Here is a 19,986-nt window from a genome sequence, read left to right on the forward strand (position 1 = left end):
GCCAGGCGCGGTGGCTCACGCCTGTAATCCCAGCACTTTGGGAGGCTAAGGTGGGCGGATCACCTGAGGTCGGGAGTTTGAGACAAGCCTGACCAACATGCAGAAACCCCATCTCTACTAAAAATACAAAATTAACTGGGTGTGGTGGTCCATGCCTGTAATCCCAGCTACTTGGGAGGCTGAGGTAGGAGAATTGCTTGAATCCGGAAGGCAGAGGTTGTGGTGAGCCAAGATCATGCCATTGCACTCCAGCCTGGGCAACAAGAGCAAAACTCTGTCTCAAAAAAAAAAAAAAAAAAATCACTGCATCCTGGACACATGCTGTCCACTTGGTTTTCCAAACACACTCGAACTTAGTTCTCCAGTTCTCCTGCCTTGCTGGTCATCCTTATCTCCCTGACCTCTTAACACTGTAATATTCCAGGACTTGTCTATGGAAACTTCTTCATTTATGTTCACCCCCTAGGTGTTCTCATCCACTCTCGTGGTTTTAAACACGTTAGCTCAGACTTCTTCCATAAACTTTAGACCAGTGTGCCAATTTCAGTGCAATTTGAGATTATCCCTTTTTTGTATGTTTCAGATATTTTTTCCAACCCAAGGCTTATATTTTGATTTAGTTATGGTATATGTGGTCTAAGCAATTTTTATTTTTTTTCTTGTGTCAAATGGGTCTAAATTTCCCCTTGCAGTTTCTAGGTTTCCATCTCGCTTTTAAGAAAGTCTCTTGGCTGGGCAAGGTCGCTCACCCTGTAATCCCAGAACTTTGGGAGGCCGAGGCGGGCAGATTACAAGATCAGGAGTTCGAGACCAGCTTGGCCAATATGGTGAAACCCTATCTCTACTAAAAATACAAAAAATTATGTGGACGTGGTGGCACGCACCTGTAATCCCAGCTACTTGGGAGGCTGAGGTAGGAGAATCACTTGAACTTGGGAGGAGGAGGTTGCAGTGAGCTGAGACCGCACCACTGCACTCTAGCCTGGATGACAGAGTGAGACTTTGCCTCAGGAAAAAAAAAAAAGCCTCTCCTCCCAAATATGATGCAGATGTTTCCCAGATTTTCTGTTAATTTTACTTACATCTTAATTTTTTTTTTTTGAGATGGAGTCTTGCTCTGTTGCCAGGCTTGAGTGAAGTTGCACGAAATCAGCTCATTGCAACCTCCGCCTCCCGGGTTCAAGCAGTTCTGCCTCAGCCTCCTGAGTAGCTCGGATTACAGGCACACACCACCACGCCTGGCTAATTTTTTGTATTTTCGTAGAGACCGGGTTTCACCATGTTGGCCAGGATGGTCTAGATCTCCTGACCTTGTGATCCTCACACCTCGGCCTCCCAAAGTGCTGGGATTACAGGCATGAGCCACCGCACCTGGCTACATCTTAAATTTTTATTCTATGAAGTGGAGATCTAATTTGTTCACTTTTAGATGGATAGACAATTACGTTATTCCAGTTTATTAAGATGATTCATCCTTTTCCTACTGGATTTAAATGCCTCATTTGTCAGTGTTAGGCTCTCTTTCTTCTCGGGTGTGTTTTCAGACTCTGTATTTTGACCTTCCCTTGTATTGTCTCGGTTTGGGTCAATGCCACATACTGTTGAGTCTAGTAACTATAGAGTTTGTTTTAATTTTTAGTGAGGCAAACTCCTCTCACTACCTTTTTTTTTCAGAATTGTGTTTGCTGTTCTCAGACATTTGTCCTTCCGGAATGTTTGGATCAGTTATAAAAATTTGTTCTTTGGTCATCTTGAAAATAGCTCCTTGCTCTGTGTCATGATGATTCTTTATTGTGCACAGGCAGCACTCTTAACCTACCAATCAAAGACAGCAATAATTTAAAGATACTCTTTTAATGAATATTTACTCAGCACTTTCTTGGTACGAGGCGTCATGTCTTCCAGATAGACGAAGCACATGGATCCCATTCTTCTGAAGTGCCAGCTGTTGTCATATGTGCCTTATGTATACTGTAGTAACTAACTCGATCCTTGCAACAGCACAGGGTCATTTTATTATCCCTGCTCTACAGAGGAGCAAATAAGGTCCCAGAGAATGAAGCAACTTGCCAGAGGTCACACAGCCATTCAGTGAGTAGTGGGTCTGAAATTCCTACTAGACTTCTTTGTTCTAAAGCCTTTCATTGTAACTGGTAGGCAAGATAAGTATAGGGAAAAAATTCCTAGTGATATCAAAACTGCAAAGTTCCATTTTAAAAAGTAGAGATAAATTAATGTGCAATCTGAGGGAGAAAGGATTTCTTGTAGCCAAGTATGTCTTCAGGGAATGCTCCATGAAGAAGGGAGTATTTGCACACAGCCTGACATTCTAGCAGAAGAAAGCAAGCCCATGCATAAAAAATAAAGAGCAGGTCAGCTTAGCTGGTCAAGACCGGATGTGGAGCAGCAGTAGTAAAGAGGATGGCAGAAAATAAGTTTGAGAAGATTCTTGGAGTCAGATCGTGAATAACCTTAGATAGGGTAACCAGATAAAATGCAGGAAACTGAGCCAGGAGCTGTGGCTTATGCCTGTAATCTCAGCAACTTGGGACGCTGTAGTAGAAGGATCACCTGAGCCCAGGAGTTTGAGACCAGCCCGAGCAACATCTCTAAAAAGATTTTTTCTTAATACAGTCAGGTGTGGTGTTGCACACTTGTCCTAGCTACTTGGGAGGCTGAGGAGGGAGGATCACTTGGGCCCTGGAGGTCAAGGCTGCAGTGAGCTGTGATCACACCATTGCACTCCAACCTGGGCAACAGAGCAAGACCTGACTCTAATATATATATTTACACACACACACACACACACACACACACAGAGAATATATATAGGACATATATATGAGATATATATATATTATATATATATACACAGAGAGAGAGAGAGAGAATATACATATGACATATGTATTCTCTCTTTATATTACCTGGGCTCCATATGTGTGTATGTATATATATATACATATATATATATATACACACATATACATACAAACACACACACATATATTCATATATACATATATATATCCTCTCTCTATATATTAAGCCCAGTTTGAGTTTTTAACATAACAAATAATGTTTAGCTTAAGTATAATCTGGACATAGTTCATGGAACATACTTACACTTTAAAAATATGAAGATTTAAGATACCTACCTCAAACTTCACATCATTATTTGAAAATTCTCAAGATGTACTTCCTCAGAGCAACTGTATGACAACATCCTCTATCAGATGACAGCATCAACACCAAATTATAAATGTTCTAGCCTCATCCCTGGGTCTATTTTGTGTCTCCTAACCTGATTTTTTCATTTTACTTTCTCATCTACCTGTTATCCTTCTATATTTCATATGTAACCCTAAACCACCTTATATCCTTTTTGTAAAAAGGTTTATTTGGAATCAATCACTGGTACCCAAATAAATAAAATTAAAACCTCAAAAAAAATGAAGATTTCTTAAAGAACTAAACATAGAACTACCCTTCAATCCAGCAGTCCCACTACTACATATATATTCAAAGGGAAGAAAATCATTATATTAAAAAGGTACCTGCAGTCACATGTTTATTGTAGCACTATTCACAATAGCATAAATATGTAATCAACCTAAGTGTCCGTTGATGAACAGAGGACTGGATAAATAAAATGATATATATGTATATGTCATGGAATACTATTCTGCCATAAAAATGAATGAAATCATGTCTTCTGCAGCAACATGGATGGAACTGGAGGCCATTATCCTAACTGAATGCAGAAAGTCAAATATCTCATGTTCTCACTTATCAGTGGGAGCTAAGCAATGGGTGCACATGGGCATACGGAGGGCAGTCATAGACACTGGAGATTATCGAATGCGGGAGAGTTGGGGACAGGGGGATTGAGGGTTGAAAAATTACCTGTTGGGTACAATGTTTGCCATTTGGTGATGGGTACACCAGAATCCCAGACTTTACCATGACACAATATGTGCTTGTAAGGAATCTGCACTTATCTCTCCTAAATATATTTTTAAATGTTCTTAAATTTAAAATTTCTTGTTTATCTTACATTCAAATTTAACTGGTTATCTTGCACTTTCGTTTGCTAGATCTGACCATTTTAGCCTTAAATAAGAGGCTATGAAATGAAATGAAATCCTATAATGTCATTTTAAGATATGACAACCATTTTCTATAAAGAACCTCATAGCAAATTTATTTATTTATTTATTTATTTATTTATTTATTTATTTATTTATTTTAGACAAGGTCTCACTCTTTTGCCCAGGCTGGAGCGCAGTGGCACAATCACGGCTCCCAGGTTCAAGCAATCCTCCCACCCTCAGCCTCCCAAATAGCTGGGACTACAGGTGCGCACCATCACACCCAGCTAATATTTTGATTTTCTGTAGAGACGAGGTCTCACTATGTTGCCCAGGCTGGTCTCAAACTCCTGGGCTCAAGCTATCCTCTCTCCTCAACCTCCCAAAGTGCTGGGACTACAGGCATGAGCCACTGCACCCAGCATTGATAGTAAATATTTTAAGGTTTACTATTCATAATGTCTCTGTTGCAACTCAAATCTGCCATTATAGGGCAAAAGCAGCTATAGATAATATACAGACAAATGGGCATGACTGTTAATTTCACATAATTTTTACATGCACCAAATATTATTCTCCTTTAGATTTTTCAACTATTAAAAATATAAAAGCCATTCTGAACTCACAGGCCATTTGACAACAGTCAGCCCACCAGTACTGGCCAGTACCCACCAGCAAATGAAGTTTAAACATCCTTGATTTACATAATTTTTATGCTGGTGTGGAGTAAAATAATCTAAGAGCTATGAATTCTAACAACTTTTCCCGAGGAACTCTTGAAATAGAATGTCCTAGAGTTAATTATAAAATTCCTTTTAATCTAGAAGAATAACATTGGCATTTAATTTACCCTAGATGGAATTTAACTCATCTTTATTGAACACACTTGGCAGGTCCTGTGGAATGGGAAGACCGGGAGGATGAACCAATCAAAAAGAAATCCGATGGACCAGGTAACCAAATAAAGACAAATATGAGCTGTGGGAACTTTGAAAATGATACCTGCCCAGATCGTATATAATGGAAGGCTGCCTGAAAAACTGTGAATCGAACACTGTTTTCTGGACTATGAGTAAATAATCAGTATCCCTTGGAATCTCATCTCCACTGAAATTGCAAAATGACTCTTAAAAGTAGGTCTGGACTTTATGCAGTTGGATAAAATGTTGAATTAGTGTCACTTTGTAAATTCCTTTATGCAAGCACCTATGAAAGAAGCTTTTAGGGAGCAAATTCTTAATGTCCCATGGAAGCCATCAGAACGAAGGCACACACAAAAAATACTGGCAATTATTTTTAAAAAACACAGAGAGGAGGAGGTAAATGAGAGATAAGTAGGACTGGCGAAATTAGAGATACTCTAGAAGGTTAGGGCCAAACTCTTCATTTTAGGAGGGGAAAACCAAGCTCAGTGAGTTGGTGACTTGTTCTGGATTCCACAGATAAGTAAGAGAGTCAGGGATAGAACCCTTGTCTTCTAACTGCCAGTCCAGCCACAGTGCCATTTGGGCTCCTCATAGTATGTGATTTGGAGGAAGGTATCTTTATGCAGGAAGAAAAAAAGGCCAAAGCCCCCAAATGAAATGAACTCGATGCTCTCTAGCCCTCTCTAATCATGCCATTTCTTCGTCTGCTTTGGAGCGCCTATGCGGTTATCTATCAGCAGGCCAGGCGTCAGGCTCTTTATGTCCCCACACAAATGCTTCCAAGCCTCCCCTCTGCTGGCACGAAAGGAGACTTACTGAAGGCCACCTGATGCCCTCCACCGTGCCAGTCCTCAAACCCAGACTTCCAATTCTAGGTCATCGGACACACATATATGTGGACCTGGACACCCTTATTGCTGCAAAGCCTCACACCGTAACAGCTGCCAACACTTCAGATCACGTGTCTTGTTTCTCAGGCACTTTTTCGAGAGTTTGGAGTATATTAACTTGTTTAACTCTCTCAAAACAGGGAACTGAGGCAGAGAGAGATTAACCGACTTAACCTCTTAGTTGTATTAACCAAGCCTATATAACCACTAAAGAGTAGAGTTGGGATTTGAACCCAAGGAGTCTGAATCCAGAGTGTGTGCTCTTAACCACTGTGCCCTACTGCCCCTGTGGTTAAAGTCGAGTCCTCACTTTCCCTGTTGGTGAGTCGTCACCCAGGTTCACAAAGCGCCTGTGATTCATGTCTCCAGTGCAGTGGCTGCAGCCTTACCATCAGGCCCACTGTAGCAAAACTACGCCGTAATAATGTTCACCTTCATCATTTCTAAGAAAACAATTGTGGGTATGAGAAAAATACATGTCGAAAATATAAGGAGCTCCTAAAGTTCATTGATGGGTGTAACTCCAAGCCTTTCATCCTCCAGAGCCAAGCTTCCCCTTTATGTCTACACAGAGCAGCTAGAGGCTCTATCTGAACGATTGTGAGAAATACATACCTTGCTTGAGATTTTATAAAGGATGTGAGGAGGGGCGGAGAGGAAAACATAGGTGCTCGTGGCATCTCCTGTTGAGCGGCCACAGCGACTCACTTCATTCAGCTTCAAGCAGCGGCCGTTCTCTTCCTGTGCCTCCTTGCTCAGCAAAAGATACCCTCTCCTTTCCTTGCTTCCTAAATGTACCTCATGGAAGACTGTTAGGTGTGACATGGTTTTGAGGTTTGGGTGTCACCAGGGTAGTGACAGCACAGGTGGGAAATTGTCACACAGAACATCAGATGTCACTATATACACATATAAGGGAGCTAGAGGAAATGTCATGAAGAAAATCAGAAAGAAAATATAGTTCCTATTCAGTAAATGGAAGTGGACCATCATAAAGCTCTCATCCTCGTCGTCTTTCCCTTGAGTGGGCTGAGGAGGAGGAGGAAGAAGAGGGGTTGGTTTTGCTGTCTTAGGGGTGGCAGAGGCAGCAGAGGTGGAGGAGAGAAGGTGGAAGGGGAAACAGAAGAGGCAGGCACGTTTGGAGTAACTTTTACTGAAAACAATCCACGCGTAGAGTGGATCCACGCCGTCCAAACCCATGTTCAAGGCTCAGCTGCACAGGGAGCCGCCCTGCTTGCTGTTTCCACTAAAGATTACAAGTTCTATCCTGATTTGGTCTGCCACTGCGTGTGTGCAAAGCCGCACAAAAGCTTCCTGCATGGCAGCTCTCCTCCGTGCGTCATGAGTATCTGAGTCACATGCCTTATTAGATGCACGGGCCAAGAGCCAGGTCCAGCTTTGGTAAAACATCGCTGGGCTACACAAAAGCAAAATCAATGGTATTTCGTTCCTTTAACATCTTGTTGCCTTTCTTCCTCCTAGATAATATCATCAAGAGGATATTTAATATTTTGAAATTTACCTGGGTCCTATTTCTGGCAACAGTGGACAGTTTCACTACTTGGCTTAACTCCATTTCAAGGGAGCATATTGATATATCTACAGTTCTGAGAATTGAACGATGCATGCTGACCAGAGAAATTAAGAAGGTAACACTGCTGGTGTAATTCTTTTTGCTCCTTCCCACATTAAGAAGACATTAAAAGTCAATGTCCAAAACTCCAGGTAGGATAAGACAAAGCCCTTTCTTTCCAGGCAGTTGTGGCATAACCCCTTTGCTTTTCTGTATATTTAAATCTATTCCACACTAAGAATTAAAATAATTAAATGTCATGCACATGCACCTACACACACACACGTCACAGAATGGCAACTTTATTCATCCTATCCCTCCCCTCACCACAGTTTTCAGGTGTACAGACTTTGCCTTGTTCCATATCCCTATATCTAATAGAGAATTATAGTTTTAGTCTAGAAAGTGTAGAAAGTGGTGGTTTTTTTTCTCCCTCCTGATCACTGAAGTCTGGAAAGTTTGATCTAAAACTTTTTTATAATAAAAAGTAGGACATACGCAGAATAACAAAATATATGGTTTAAAGACTGTATTTAAAAATAATAGTTCATTTCTTGAAAAGTTACTATGATTTGGCAAAATTATCTACCTAAAGAAGACATTTACTTAGATCTACCTAGTAATGTTGGAAACCACTTATGAAATGAGTCGACATCAATCCCCACTTGCCTAGCATGGTCCTAATCCTTATCCAGGCATGCATGGGTATGAAAAGCTGTCTGTGTTGAGAAATGCCAGGTGGCTATACAGGTAGATGCCTCCATAAGAACTGTGGCAATGTCTCATTCTCCTCAGGGCAATGTTCCAACTCGGGAGAGCATCCACATGTACTATCAGAACCACATCATGAACCTTTCCAGAGAGTCGGGACTGGACACCATTGACGAGCATCCCAGAGCTGCTTCAGGTGCACAGACAGCCCACAGGATGGATAGTTTAGATTCACATGACAGTATCTCCAGGTATTTCACTTTCTAACAATGGGTTTACTTTTGACAAAGGTAAATGAGGTGGATGTCATCAAATATAAGAAATGAATGTGTGAGGTGAAAGTTCATCAAAACCATGCATGGACCCCCACCCTCTTCCAGCTGTCGCCATCTGTACAACAAACTATAAGGAACATTGTCCTCACCTAGAAGGAACCAAATAAAAGCACATATCAATAAGACACTATTAGCTATACCTGTGTGACCCAAAGGCACAGTATAGAGATTTCCAGGCTGGAGGCAAGGAAGAATGATCCCTCCCAACCCCAAAGTTATTATTTGTGGGACATCTTTAGTGCCTTTCAAGATAGCCGATCCACAGTGTCTTCTACATTAGGGTCTTCTACTTCTGTTGCTATCCTTGATCTTTCCCTTCAGAATTGTTACCTTAAGGTTTATGATAAAAATTCCCAAAAAGTGTTCTGTTAGCTTCCATCTTCTCTGAGTTTACTATTGTATGCATTGTTTCACAACAGGATTGTCAGATGACACAGTACTAATGGGTTCGCCAGGGGCCAGCACTAAGCACTGTACCTGGGTTACCTCATTTTATCCTCTAAGACCCTACGAGATGCATGCTATTATTATCCCTCTTTTGCAAAGACAGAATTCGGTTACAGGGAGATTAAGAAACATACCCAAAGTCACACAGCTAGGATGTATATAAAAGCCGACCCACAATCCAAAATCATGTGGTTTAGCTCAGAACCCAAGCTCTCAACCACCCTCGTATGCTGTCTCTCATTGCCTCTTCCTGCACCGCAGACCAACTTACTGCCTGTCCCAGAAAAGCCTCAGAATTCTTTGCATCACAGTGTTCTAGATAGCTGATAACAATTGTACAGAGCTGGATTCTAAATTAAAGCAGAAGTCCCTGTCTTAGGAGGAAAAATCGCCTTGTTAGGGTGAAGGGCTAGACCAAATGAATTACACCTTATAGCCACCTTCATGGGTAAAGAATTGTATCATTGAGAACATTCATGTTTTATGTTTTTCATTAAACATGTTGAGTATCAGCTATTCTGTGCCAAGCCCTGGGCTCTATTCTGGGAGAGGCATATAAAGATAAGAGTAATCCCCTAAATGGTTTGAGCCTAGGAAGAACTGAGATAAGGCTATTACCTCCTAAAGTGCTTGTCCTGGGGAGGACAGTAGAGACTGGTGTCTCTGACTGCTGGTCAGAAACTCCTGGATGGCTTTAGAGTCACACTTTAGAGCAAGGCACTAATGACCTGGAAAAGTATTTGTCCTTCACAAATGCTGGATATATTTCCAGATGAAATAGGAGAGGAAGCTGAGACCATTTTATTGATATCAAACCCAAAATAGACAACTGGATGTTGGAATTACAAACTGAGTGAGGAATGTGGGTAAAAAAAAAAACAAAAAGTTTTGCCCTAAAGTGCTAATTAACTGTTGCTGCATTCCTGTATTTGAGCCTCTCTAATTATGCCTATTATTTTGCTACCCAGTAATTATTATTGAGGCAGATCCATATTTATTGGTATGAAAAGATCTTTGTGATATATATACACAGTAAAATATATACATATATTTAGTAAAAATCCAAGTTTTAAAATAAGATGTATGCTAAGCCTAATTTAAAATATATATATTCATGCCTAGATTGATTTAGAAGTAATATTCGTGCAGATAACACTGTGCATGGGTGTATCCCTGCCTGCTCCCCTAAAATAGGTATTGATTCTTTTAAAGTCTTCTGAGGGATAATAAAAGAGACTATATTTTTCTTTTAATTGGTTAATAATCTTTGCTTATTTATGAGTTCCAAAGACACAGATATTTCATCTATTATTGTATATTTTTATGGAAAGAAGAAACATTTAGGACAGAAACTCGTTATGATGTCAAGGTCAAACATTTATTTCCTAATTGAGATTTGGTTTAAAGTTTTAATTCATAGAATAAAATGACTGATTATTGGAAAACTGTGTCATCATAAAACTTTCTTTTTCAGTGTCTTTCTACCCAAGAATATGCACATTTCTCAATTATTAATTTCTGAAACCATTAGTAATATCAAAGTTACAAAGAGAACATTTAATATCATATCCTTCCACTGGTGAGTGTTACCAGAGCGTCACTGTGTCTTCCTGAAAACCTCCCACAATCAACATTTTGAAAGGGGAGCTTCTGTCTTCTTCTTTGACAGATTCCATTCAGACAAAAAGTCATTCTTTATTTTGAATTTTATTTTTACTTTTTGAAAGCTATTATAACTGTTCTATTTAGAAGCTTCCAGATGTATTAAATTCATTCTTATTGCAACAAGTGTCTCCCTATCTACTGATCATTGTATTTAAACTGAATCATTCTCTCTTTAATTTAATTCAATGTACTTAATTCATTTTAATGCTAAAACTTAAAATCCGTGTCTAGCTCCATGTTACCTAAGCTCTTAAGTAGTCCAGCTAGGTCCTCCCTTAATCCTAGAGGGACCCTGCATGGGCAAGTCTGTGAAAGCCTGCAGGTTTGTGCAGCAGGGTGGGTGGGGAGCCAAGACTTGTCCGAATGTGCTGAGCACTCGAGATGCTGACTGGTGCTGCTTCCTAGTTACAGGGTGAACGAAGGGATATTGGGGAATCTAAACATTTCTAAATCTACCCGCTGTAGGAACTATTCACGATCAAACAACCCTTTTTCAAAAACCAAGAGAATGATAGGATGAAAGAAATGCTGAGATTCTCTACACGTAAATGTCCCAAATGATGTTTCTTTTATTTGTTCATTTATTTTTGTGTAACATTCACACGCATCCCACTGCTCTCAGCTTTGGACTGTACTGCTCTGCATATATCCAATATGGACTGGGTCGGATCCAAACTATGTCTTTATTACTTTTAAATTCTAAAATAAAAGGCTCAGACAGCTCTAGTGAACTTAACCAAAAGTCATGATCATATTCAACTGGAATCGTTTCCTCCTGCGCAGTGAAGAATACGATCACGTACATGCGTAGTGTTGTTTGAATATTGCACCTTTGCATCTTTCTTCGAGAAAATATGCTGCCCCATCATGTGATTTGTAAAATGTTTCAAATGCCTTTTTAAAACCTCCCTTCTTGCTTCATTTTGTAATACAGAGATTTTTTTTTGTTACCTGAATCCCCAAGTGTGGCAAGCGAAATGGGTAATGAATAGAATTGCCTTTCTTCATTAATTTGTGATGACATTAACAGTAACTGGTGACATTTTTTAATGAACCTCTTTTGAAATTTCATGAAGCCATATAGTCTCCCACAGGGAAAAATCATACAAAGATACAATTTTTTTCATACAATCTCAAGGATTTTATAGGCCTCCTGAGTATCACACATGAGCCTGGCTTGAAAAAAGATGCTCCAGAACCAAACTCTGAATCAGTGGCCTCAGAGAATATTCAAGGTGAATTGAAAATAAATTTTTCATAAAATAAACATAGGTGAATCCCATCTTTATGACTTTTAACTACATAACAATGAACAACATGCCCCATTAAGAAATTAAATATTATAAATCACAATTAAGGGGGAAAAACAACTGGTTAAAATAAACTCAAGTAACTGCCTTTAAATCTGACCTAAGATTGCAAATAGGAAACCATACTCATGATAAAAAATTGTTAGTTAAGAGATATTTAAATTCATCGATTGCTTTTTGACAAAGACTGTCAAAATATCCCCCCAGTTTTAAAATGATCAGTCAGTAAATACAATAACTAGTAGGAAACCAGCACCTTTAGCATTAAGTTTTAATGTATTTTTATTTTGTTTTTCAACCTAAAGAAAGGGGAGACAGAATAGGGCCTATCTTGTTGCCAGTAAAGGAGTTACCTCACTTGCCCTTTTCTGCAGTGAGCTGTATTTCTAATTTCCAAATCTTCGTTTGTCTACACTGTAGTCTCCAGGGAGCCATGCTGATTGCTGGAAAGGTAGTAACCCTCCCTAGAAGAGGTTCTGCGTGGAAGTCATTGGGAAGGGTCTGGTGGCCAGGAGGCTGCCACTCCCCAGTGAGGTCATGCTCACCCAGTGTGGCCAGTGCCCTTCATGGCCCCTGCTCTGAGGCCAGTGGCATGAATTTTACCTTTAAGCAGACAGTAGACAGAGTCTGGGTGGGATCCTAACAAGTGGATTTGTAGTCCCTTTGACTTACGAGAATAGTCACGGTTTCTTTCAAATCCAGATGTAAAATGGCAAACATTTTTTAATGGTTGCTTTATATAATCAGATAACACAGAAAACATTAATTAACATTCTGAGGGGCATTCCCAGGTAGGAGGTGGTTAATATTTTAAATATGTCCTCTGAGGGGTTGCTGTGTGTTCCTGTGGTGCTGGCAGTGGGGGGGCCCGTCAGGCAGGTGATGGCAGCCGTCCCCTTGGGCCTACTGTCAGGGCCTATTTTTATACATTTCCTCCCCTTCCTATTCACTTTTAAACTGTCCTGGATTGTGTGGCGTATTAGTTTCCCTACCGGGAACCCAACTGTGTGGGATTATGTAGGTTCTGAGAACTCCATCCAAGAGTTAACAAGATAAACAGGGCTTTTGAATTAGAACCGTCAGTTCCCATGAAGAAAACCTGAGCAAAGCTGCAGGAGACTGCACAGGCTATGGGGTTGCATCTCTGCAAATATTAAATGAAATACAGAAATGCAAAGTCCCCTCATCTCAGAAACATAAAATTGGGGCCCCAGAAAGGGGCACTGATTCATCTAAAACCAAACAGCCAGTTAATGTCAGCATCCCAGTCCTCACTGTGTTCGTCCAATGCTTTTCTAATTTATCTTGTCATTGTCTCCTCATTTTGTCCAGGACATGGTGACATTGTGACATCTAAAAGAGTTAGGGCAAAACAAAAGAAAAGAAAACAAAACAAAACAGCCTCAATGTCCTTATTAGAGAGTATTTTGGTTGCTCACAGGCTTATCGCCCTCACTGGCTGCCCCTGTCTTGGCCACATAGCTGTGACATGCACAGCAGCATGGCCGGCCCCACTGGAGCAGTTATGGCTTGTGCTCCAGCACATGGGACCTGAAAAACTCTTTTAACAGGTTCCATGAGTGAATAACTCAGATTCACTCCTCCCAAGCTTGCAGTGGTCATTGCATCCTGAACGTCTTCCATCTCTGCCTCCGGATCCTTAGCCAACAGTGTATGGCTGTGCAGGCCAGGCACCTAGTACTCTCCCAGTGGGTTCACTTGATGACAGAGTTCAGCCTACCACGTTCAGCCTGGAAATCAGGCAACCTATATCACTAAAGGTCTGTTTCTGTTCCCTGGGTCAGCCAGCCCATGAGCACACAAGTTGGAAGATAAGTATTCCAGTTGCTTTCTGTAGAGGATCTTTGGGCTGTCTGTCCCTCTTTGGGGTTGAGCCATGTGTGGGAACTGAAACTACACCTGTGTCACACCTCTGTGTGCTTCCTCTCATGAGCATCCTCACCCAGCAGCATCCTAGGCCTGGATCTGCCATCTTCCCTCGCCAGTCACTGCTCCGTTGGGTACCAGGAGATGAGGGTTTTAGGCAGTGGGTTCTCTCCATCATGGCATCCAACAAGCCCTAAAACATGATCCAGAAGAAAAATTAGGCAAAATGAAAAGTTAACAGACAAAATGACTCTGCCATTGCTCAAATTCCTTTGTTCTTTCCTTTACAGCCTTTTATTTTATTTCTGATGTTGGTTTATATCCACTGCATATTAAACCAGCATCCCGACTACATGCAGAGCATCTCATTTGGCTTAACTGAATATCACTCCAAAAATGGGGTGCAAAATTCAGTTTGTTGTCATTCCTGAGTTTCCCCTCTCTAATTCTGAAGACCGTGTTAAAAAGAAAAAAAAGATTGAAATATTTTATGTAAATTCTACATGAGCAGTTATTTCTGTTCAAGCAAGTTGGTTAATAAATGCTCTTAACTCAGGACTGCAAGCTCCAAATAAAGCATATTTTCTTTCATTTAAAAAAAAACCCTCTGTGACGAAGTTATAATTACATAAATTATACTTTGTGAGAAAAATATTGGGACTTGTCATTTTTGTTTCTTAGTCCCACCCAGAGAGTGCCATTTTGTAATGTGTCACTAGCCAATATGTTTTTTAAAATCCAGTACTCGTGTGTTTCAAGGTCCTGCACACAGGTCCTTCCCCATCCCTGAGCCCCGCTGCGGTGGCCTTCCTTGTCGGTGGTGTTGGTGTCATGTGTGGTTTGCTGCATGGCAGTGTGTTGGTCAGTTGATCCGTGTGTAACCTGTGTACAACTTGGTGTTTTAACACTGTGTTTCTGTGACTGTTTGCGCTGCTAGCTGCTACACTGAAGCAACCATGCTGTTCTCAAGGCAGTCCACCCTTGATGATTTAGATGGACAAGAAATTCCTAAAACAAGCGAGCGTGCTCGGCCTAGGCTCCGTAAAATGCTCAGCATGGATATGTCCTCCTCATCAGCTGACAGTGGCAGTTTAGCATCAAGGTGCTTAACTTGTGCATGCTTTGTTCTGTCATTTTAATCACCTCTTCCCCCCCTTTATGTCACTGCAAATATAAGTTCTTGTGATGTATGTTTTTATTTCATTTTTATTTTAAGAATCTGCATGACTAACCGAAGCATAATCACCACTGCCCTCTGTGAGATGTAATTGTTCTCAGGACAGCATTATATTAAACTAACCGATCTTTAGTTTTTGTCTGTCAGGAGTTTCTTTAAAAACCCTTATCACAAACATTCTCCTCCATGTTTTCAGTATTTCAAACTTTCCATTTTCAGAGACATAAGCATGTTTCCTCCATAATTTAGAGCTTCTGAGGGCACTACTCAAAGGGGGAACTCTGTTTGCAAAGGTAGAAAACTTCTTCTCTTGATGTAATCAAAAGATGCATGCAGTAGGAAAAATATCTAAAAATCTGTCATAGGTAGTCATTTTTAGTGAATATTAAATAAGTCTGCATGTTATCTGCCTAATTGACATAAAAGTCAGAATATAGTTTACCATTGGTTTTTAAAAAGAATATTATGCAGCAGAACGCATCACCTTTGTAGCCTATAACTTTTATTTTGGGGAAAAAATACTGTGGCTTAAGTTCTCCCAAATCCTACCCTAAAACAGTATTCATTTAGAAATAAAATTATTTGCATACAACCCGAAAACTCTTTTTGAATTGCCTTAGGATGGTGAGGGGGCACAATGAAGTCAACAGCTACACTGTGTTTCTCCTGACACGAATACAGCCTAATCCAAGACAAGTTTCGTTTTGACTGCTCATGGTGGCAAGTCAGAGGGCATCTTCTTTTCACTGGCAGCCGTGTATCTCGGTGCATCCCTGCAGTATGCTGACACCTGGCATTGATGGGAATGCCTTGGCCATTTGACAAAGTCCTCTGGCGGGCATGTGCCTGCCATGCCAGTCCATTTTCTTGACCTCTGAAGGTACCCTCCACCCCTTGGTGCCACAAGAGATCCAAACCAAAGGGAGCATGATTAGGACTGATGACAGTCTTACTGGCCATGAGACCTGGTGCGGGGTTGGCTCCAGTAGTCTGCAAGTTCCCTGGGCAATGGCTCAATGGCATGGCCCTCCTAGGAAGTATATCTAATTGAGGTAAGTCTTAGCAAAAATCTGTTTTGGGCTGGCATTTCACCAGCCCGTACATGATGTGCGCACTCAAGGACACAGCCCTGGGGATTCTGAACACCTGATCGGGCATCAAAAGCTCAGGCCAATCTGGTTCTTCAGTCACAGGATGCCATGAGCCGCTCTGCCAAGGTTCATTCATTCATTCATTCATCCATATGTCTATACTGGTATATGTGACAAGAAACATGGGTACAGTCTATGCATTTGAGAATCTCGGTGTTTATGGAACCCTGGTGGTCACACGTGCCATTCAGATAAGAGTACATATTTCAGAGTCTAACACGTCATCCTCCCACATCCAAGACAGATTCCCAATCTCCAGGTGGGTTTTGCCCCTCTCCCCTCCATGGCTGGATGTGTCTGAGGTAGAGCAAGCCATGAATGTCACTGGCTGCCCTCTTGTCATTGGCCAACCTTGTCTGCATGGACGTGACAGGGAAAGTTTAAAGGAACAAAAGAAGGAGACAAAGGATATGAGAGAAAAGAACAGAATGCCAAAGGCAGGGAGTGAGGATGAGAGTAGAGAAGCTTCTGGAAAAGGACTACTCAAAGAGGAACTGGTAGAAGAAAGTAAGTAAAGTTGTCGGTAGGAAAGAACAGAAGCGCACCCTGGGGTGGAGTGGGCAGCTGGAAGGGAGAAGGGCCAAGGAGAGCTTGCGTGGGAAGAGAGTGGCTGGAGTCCCACAGGGAAGGGGAAGCCCTGGGCACAGTGCAGGGAGCTGGGACGAGGGTGGAGATTCCGCAGACGGGATGCACAGAAATGCAAAAAAGGCAAAGGATGGAAAAGCAGGGTGGAAGAATAAACATGAAAGAAGGGTGGCATTTTTTATCAAGCACACAGTTGTTCAGTATAGCCAATATTTAATCATTCCCATTCCCATTCCCCCCTTATGGTCTAGGTGGGTCTGTTGTGTAGGATGGAGGGTAGAATACCTGTTTGCTAAGACTTAGCTCTTGGTCAAAACCTTCAGAGCTTCTGCCCTCCAGAGATGCCCCTCCTTGAAGCAGACAGAGCAGTGGGTAAGCTGTGCTGTGTTGATATGGCAACAGACTCTGGAACCCGAGGCTGTGAATCTAGATACTCCACACTTGTTACGGGGGTGGGTTTTGCTCTTTGAGAGCCACGTGACTGGCTCTGGTTCTAAACTGTGTGTGTGCACTGTCAACATTTGCATTGGAGAGGCTGCTGTTTGCAGTGGCTGCAGAACAGGAGTGATTATCCTAAAAGAACAAAGCAGATGGAATGCAGGGGGGAAAATGGGGCATTTCCTTAGGAGTTCTGATGAGGTCTCTCAGGAATGGGAAAGAACCCCAGGAGTGTGGATGCTAAGACATGGGCTCTGTGCCCACCCTTTCTCCCAACAGTGAGCCCACGCAGTGTACCATGCTGTACTCACGCCAGGGCACCACTGAGACCATCGAGGAAGTGGAGGCTGAGCAGGAGGAGGAGGCAGGGAGCATGGCGCCTGAGCCCAGGGAGGCCAAGGAGTACGAGGCCACTGGGTACGATGTGGGAGCCATGGGTGCCGAGGAGGCCAGCCTCACCCCAGAGGAAGAGCTGACACAGTTCTCCACCTTGGACGGGGATGTGGAGGCCCCACCCTCCTACAGCAAGGCCGTGAGCTTCGAGCATCTGTCCTTCGGCTCGCAGGACGACTCTGCAGGCAAGAACCACATGGCAGTCAGCCCGGACGACAGCCGCACCGACAAGCTGGGGTCCAGCATCTTACCTCCCCTGACCCATGAGCTGACGGCCAGCGAGCTGCTGCTGAAAAAGTAAGGGTCCAGTGAGCAGATCAGACACATATCCGCAAATCACCACTTAAACATAATGCCCTAATTCTGTATACAGAAAAATTCATATATAGAAAAAAGTTCATCTAGACACTTAGAGCAAACAGACAATTCCAAGACTTCTTGCACTGCAAGTACAAAGCAAACTTCACTCCTACCATGACTGGTTCTAGAACCAGCGAAACCCAGAGCCTTGTGTTGACATTTCTTTCTATAATAAGGTCTGATATTAGGTTGTCTCTGAAGGAAAAACAGGGACATAGGAAGCGGGGAACACAGCAGGGAGGATGGTGCTAAATGAAAATCAGTAATTTGGAGAAATTAAAGAAAGGCATGGCCGGGCGCAGTGGCTCACGCCTGTAATCCCAGCACTTTGGGAGGCTGAGGCGGGTGGATCACCTGAGGTTAGGAGTTCAAGACCAGCCTGACCAACATGGCGAAACTGCCCCTCTACTAAAAATACATACAAAAAAATTAGCTGGGCGTGGTGGCAGGCAGCTGTAATCCCAGGTACTCAGGAGGCTGAAGCAGGAGAATGGCTTGAGTTCGGGAGGCGGAGGTTGCAGTGAGCCAAGATCACGCCATTGCACTCCAGCCTGGGCAACAAGAGCAAAACTCCATCTCAAAAAGAAGAAAAAAAATAGACATATTATCATGTGGTTTGCTTTAACAGGATGTTTCACGACAATGAGCTTGAAGAGTCAGAGAAATTCTACGTGGGGCAGCCCCGATTTCTGCTGCTCTTCTATGCCATGTACAATACCCTGGTGGCCCGCTCGGAGATGGTGTGCTACTTCGTGATCATCCTCAACCACATGGTCTCTGCCTCCATGATCACGCTCCTGCTTCCCATCCTCATCTTCCTCTGGGCCATGTTGTCCGTCCCCAGGCCCAGCCGCCGGTTCTGGATGATGGCCATCGTCTATACTGAGGTAGGCCTGGACGCAGACCCCTGTGGATGGCTTCAGGCGGCTATGCAAGGGGAAGCATACCTTGTGTCCCTGTGCCCTCTCTTGAGACGGGCCTGCCCTGATCCCAGACAGTTTCACATGGAACATGCAGTTCCACAGACATTCTTAGATACACAAATCGTCAGCAGCAACAGTTACCTAGCACTCGCAATTCTAAAAATCTTTTCACACTGCACACTTCACGCACGGCGGGTACTGGCATCATTCCCATTTAACAGATAAGGACACAGCATCAATGAGATTAAATAAATGGCCAAAGTTGCCCAACTGGTGAGGGGTGGGTACACGTTTGAAGCCTGGTTGCCTAACCTACGATATTAATCGCTGAGACGATAACAGGCTTCTGCGGAGTTGAGCACAATGCCTGGCGCCACCGGGGGTTCAGTGAATGGACCCTGTGTTAAATCATACAGTCCGGCACTTTGGACATAGTTTGAATACATCATACATACTTTTCATTTTTAAACGTAAAAGTAAATTTCCATACGTCGCAACACAAAATTGTACAAGCACCCACTTAGCATCTGAAGGGTGGATGTCAGCCCATTTTCATCCCATGCGGGGTATGAGGAGCCTTCTGCTCACTCTTATGTTCCTGCTTTTCTGTCCTGACCTATTCAACGTAGACAGGATCACGAATGCCCATGAAAACCATAAAGAGACTTAAAAAAAAAAGCTCGATATTCTTGGTGCCTGGATGACCATGGTGCTTTGTGCTCTCAGGTTTGTGAAGAGACTGATTTTCTTCCCTGACTTGTAAGGGAAAGTTTTCACTTTCAACAGTGCTGTAATTACTTCTTAAATGACAGTGCTCATGCTAGATGCACACCCAAAGCCTAGAAGTTTTGTAGCTTATAAGTAATTCAATAGCAAAATTAAAACAAAGCTATACAGTAAAGCATCTCAAAAGTATTTGGTTGAAAGTATTGATAGCATGCATCTTATTTCCATAAGGAAAATAAACGGTGTGAAGTCAAATATATATCTATTACTTGAATTGGCCAATCCAAGTTAATCATTCCTAAACTTTACTTTCATTACATCACTTCAAGATGTAAATGACTGCCTGTTTAGGGAATGGGTGCCAGTCTATAACAATGTGAGTACATTTATCAAATTCC

General features: G+C 42.2%; 1 protein-coding gene across 4 annotated transcripts in view; it reads left to right on the top strand.

Annotated features, from left to right (window-relative positions):
* PIEZO2 (piezo type mechanosensitive ion channel component 2) overlaps nt 1-19,986 on the top strand; it is a 478,719-nt gene that overhangs the window by 425,435 nt on the left and 33,298 nt on the right. For 3 of the 4 annotated variants that reach the window (XM_034943967.3, XM_008959670.5, XM_003807526.5), the window contains 5 exons: nt 4,985-5,044; nt 7,390-7,556; nt 8,276-8,442; nt 17,466-17,876; nt 18,568-18,826. In XM_034943967.3, the coding sequence (XP_034799858.2) occupies nt 4,985-5,044; nt 7,390-7,556; nt 8,276-8,442; nt 17,466-17,876; nt 18,568-18,826 (1,064 nt within the window). Of the gene's footprint in view, nt 1-4,984; nt 5,045-7,389; nt 7,557-8,275; nt 8,443-14,772; nt 14,938-17,465; nt 17,877-18,567; nt 18,827-19,986 lie in introns of all 4 variants that reach the window. The other variant, XM_034943968.3, reaches the window with a different exon arrangement.

The sequence above is a fragment of the Pan paniscus genome, chromosome 17 (assembly GCF_029289425.2).
Source record: "Pan paniscus chromosome 17, NHGRI_mPanPan1-v2.0_pri, whole genome shotgun sequence".
Lineage (NCBI taxonomy): Eukaryota > Metazoa > Chordata > Mammalia > Primates > Hominidae > Pan > Pan paniscus.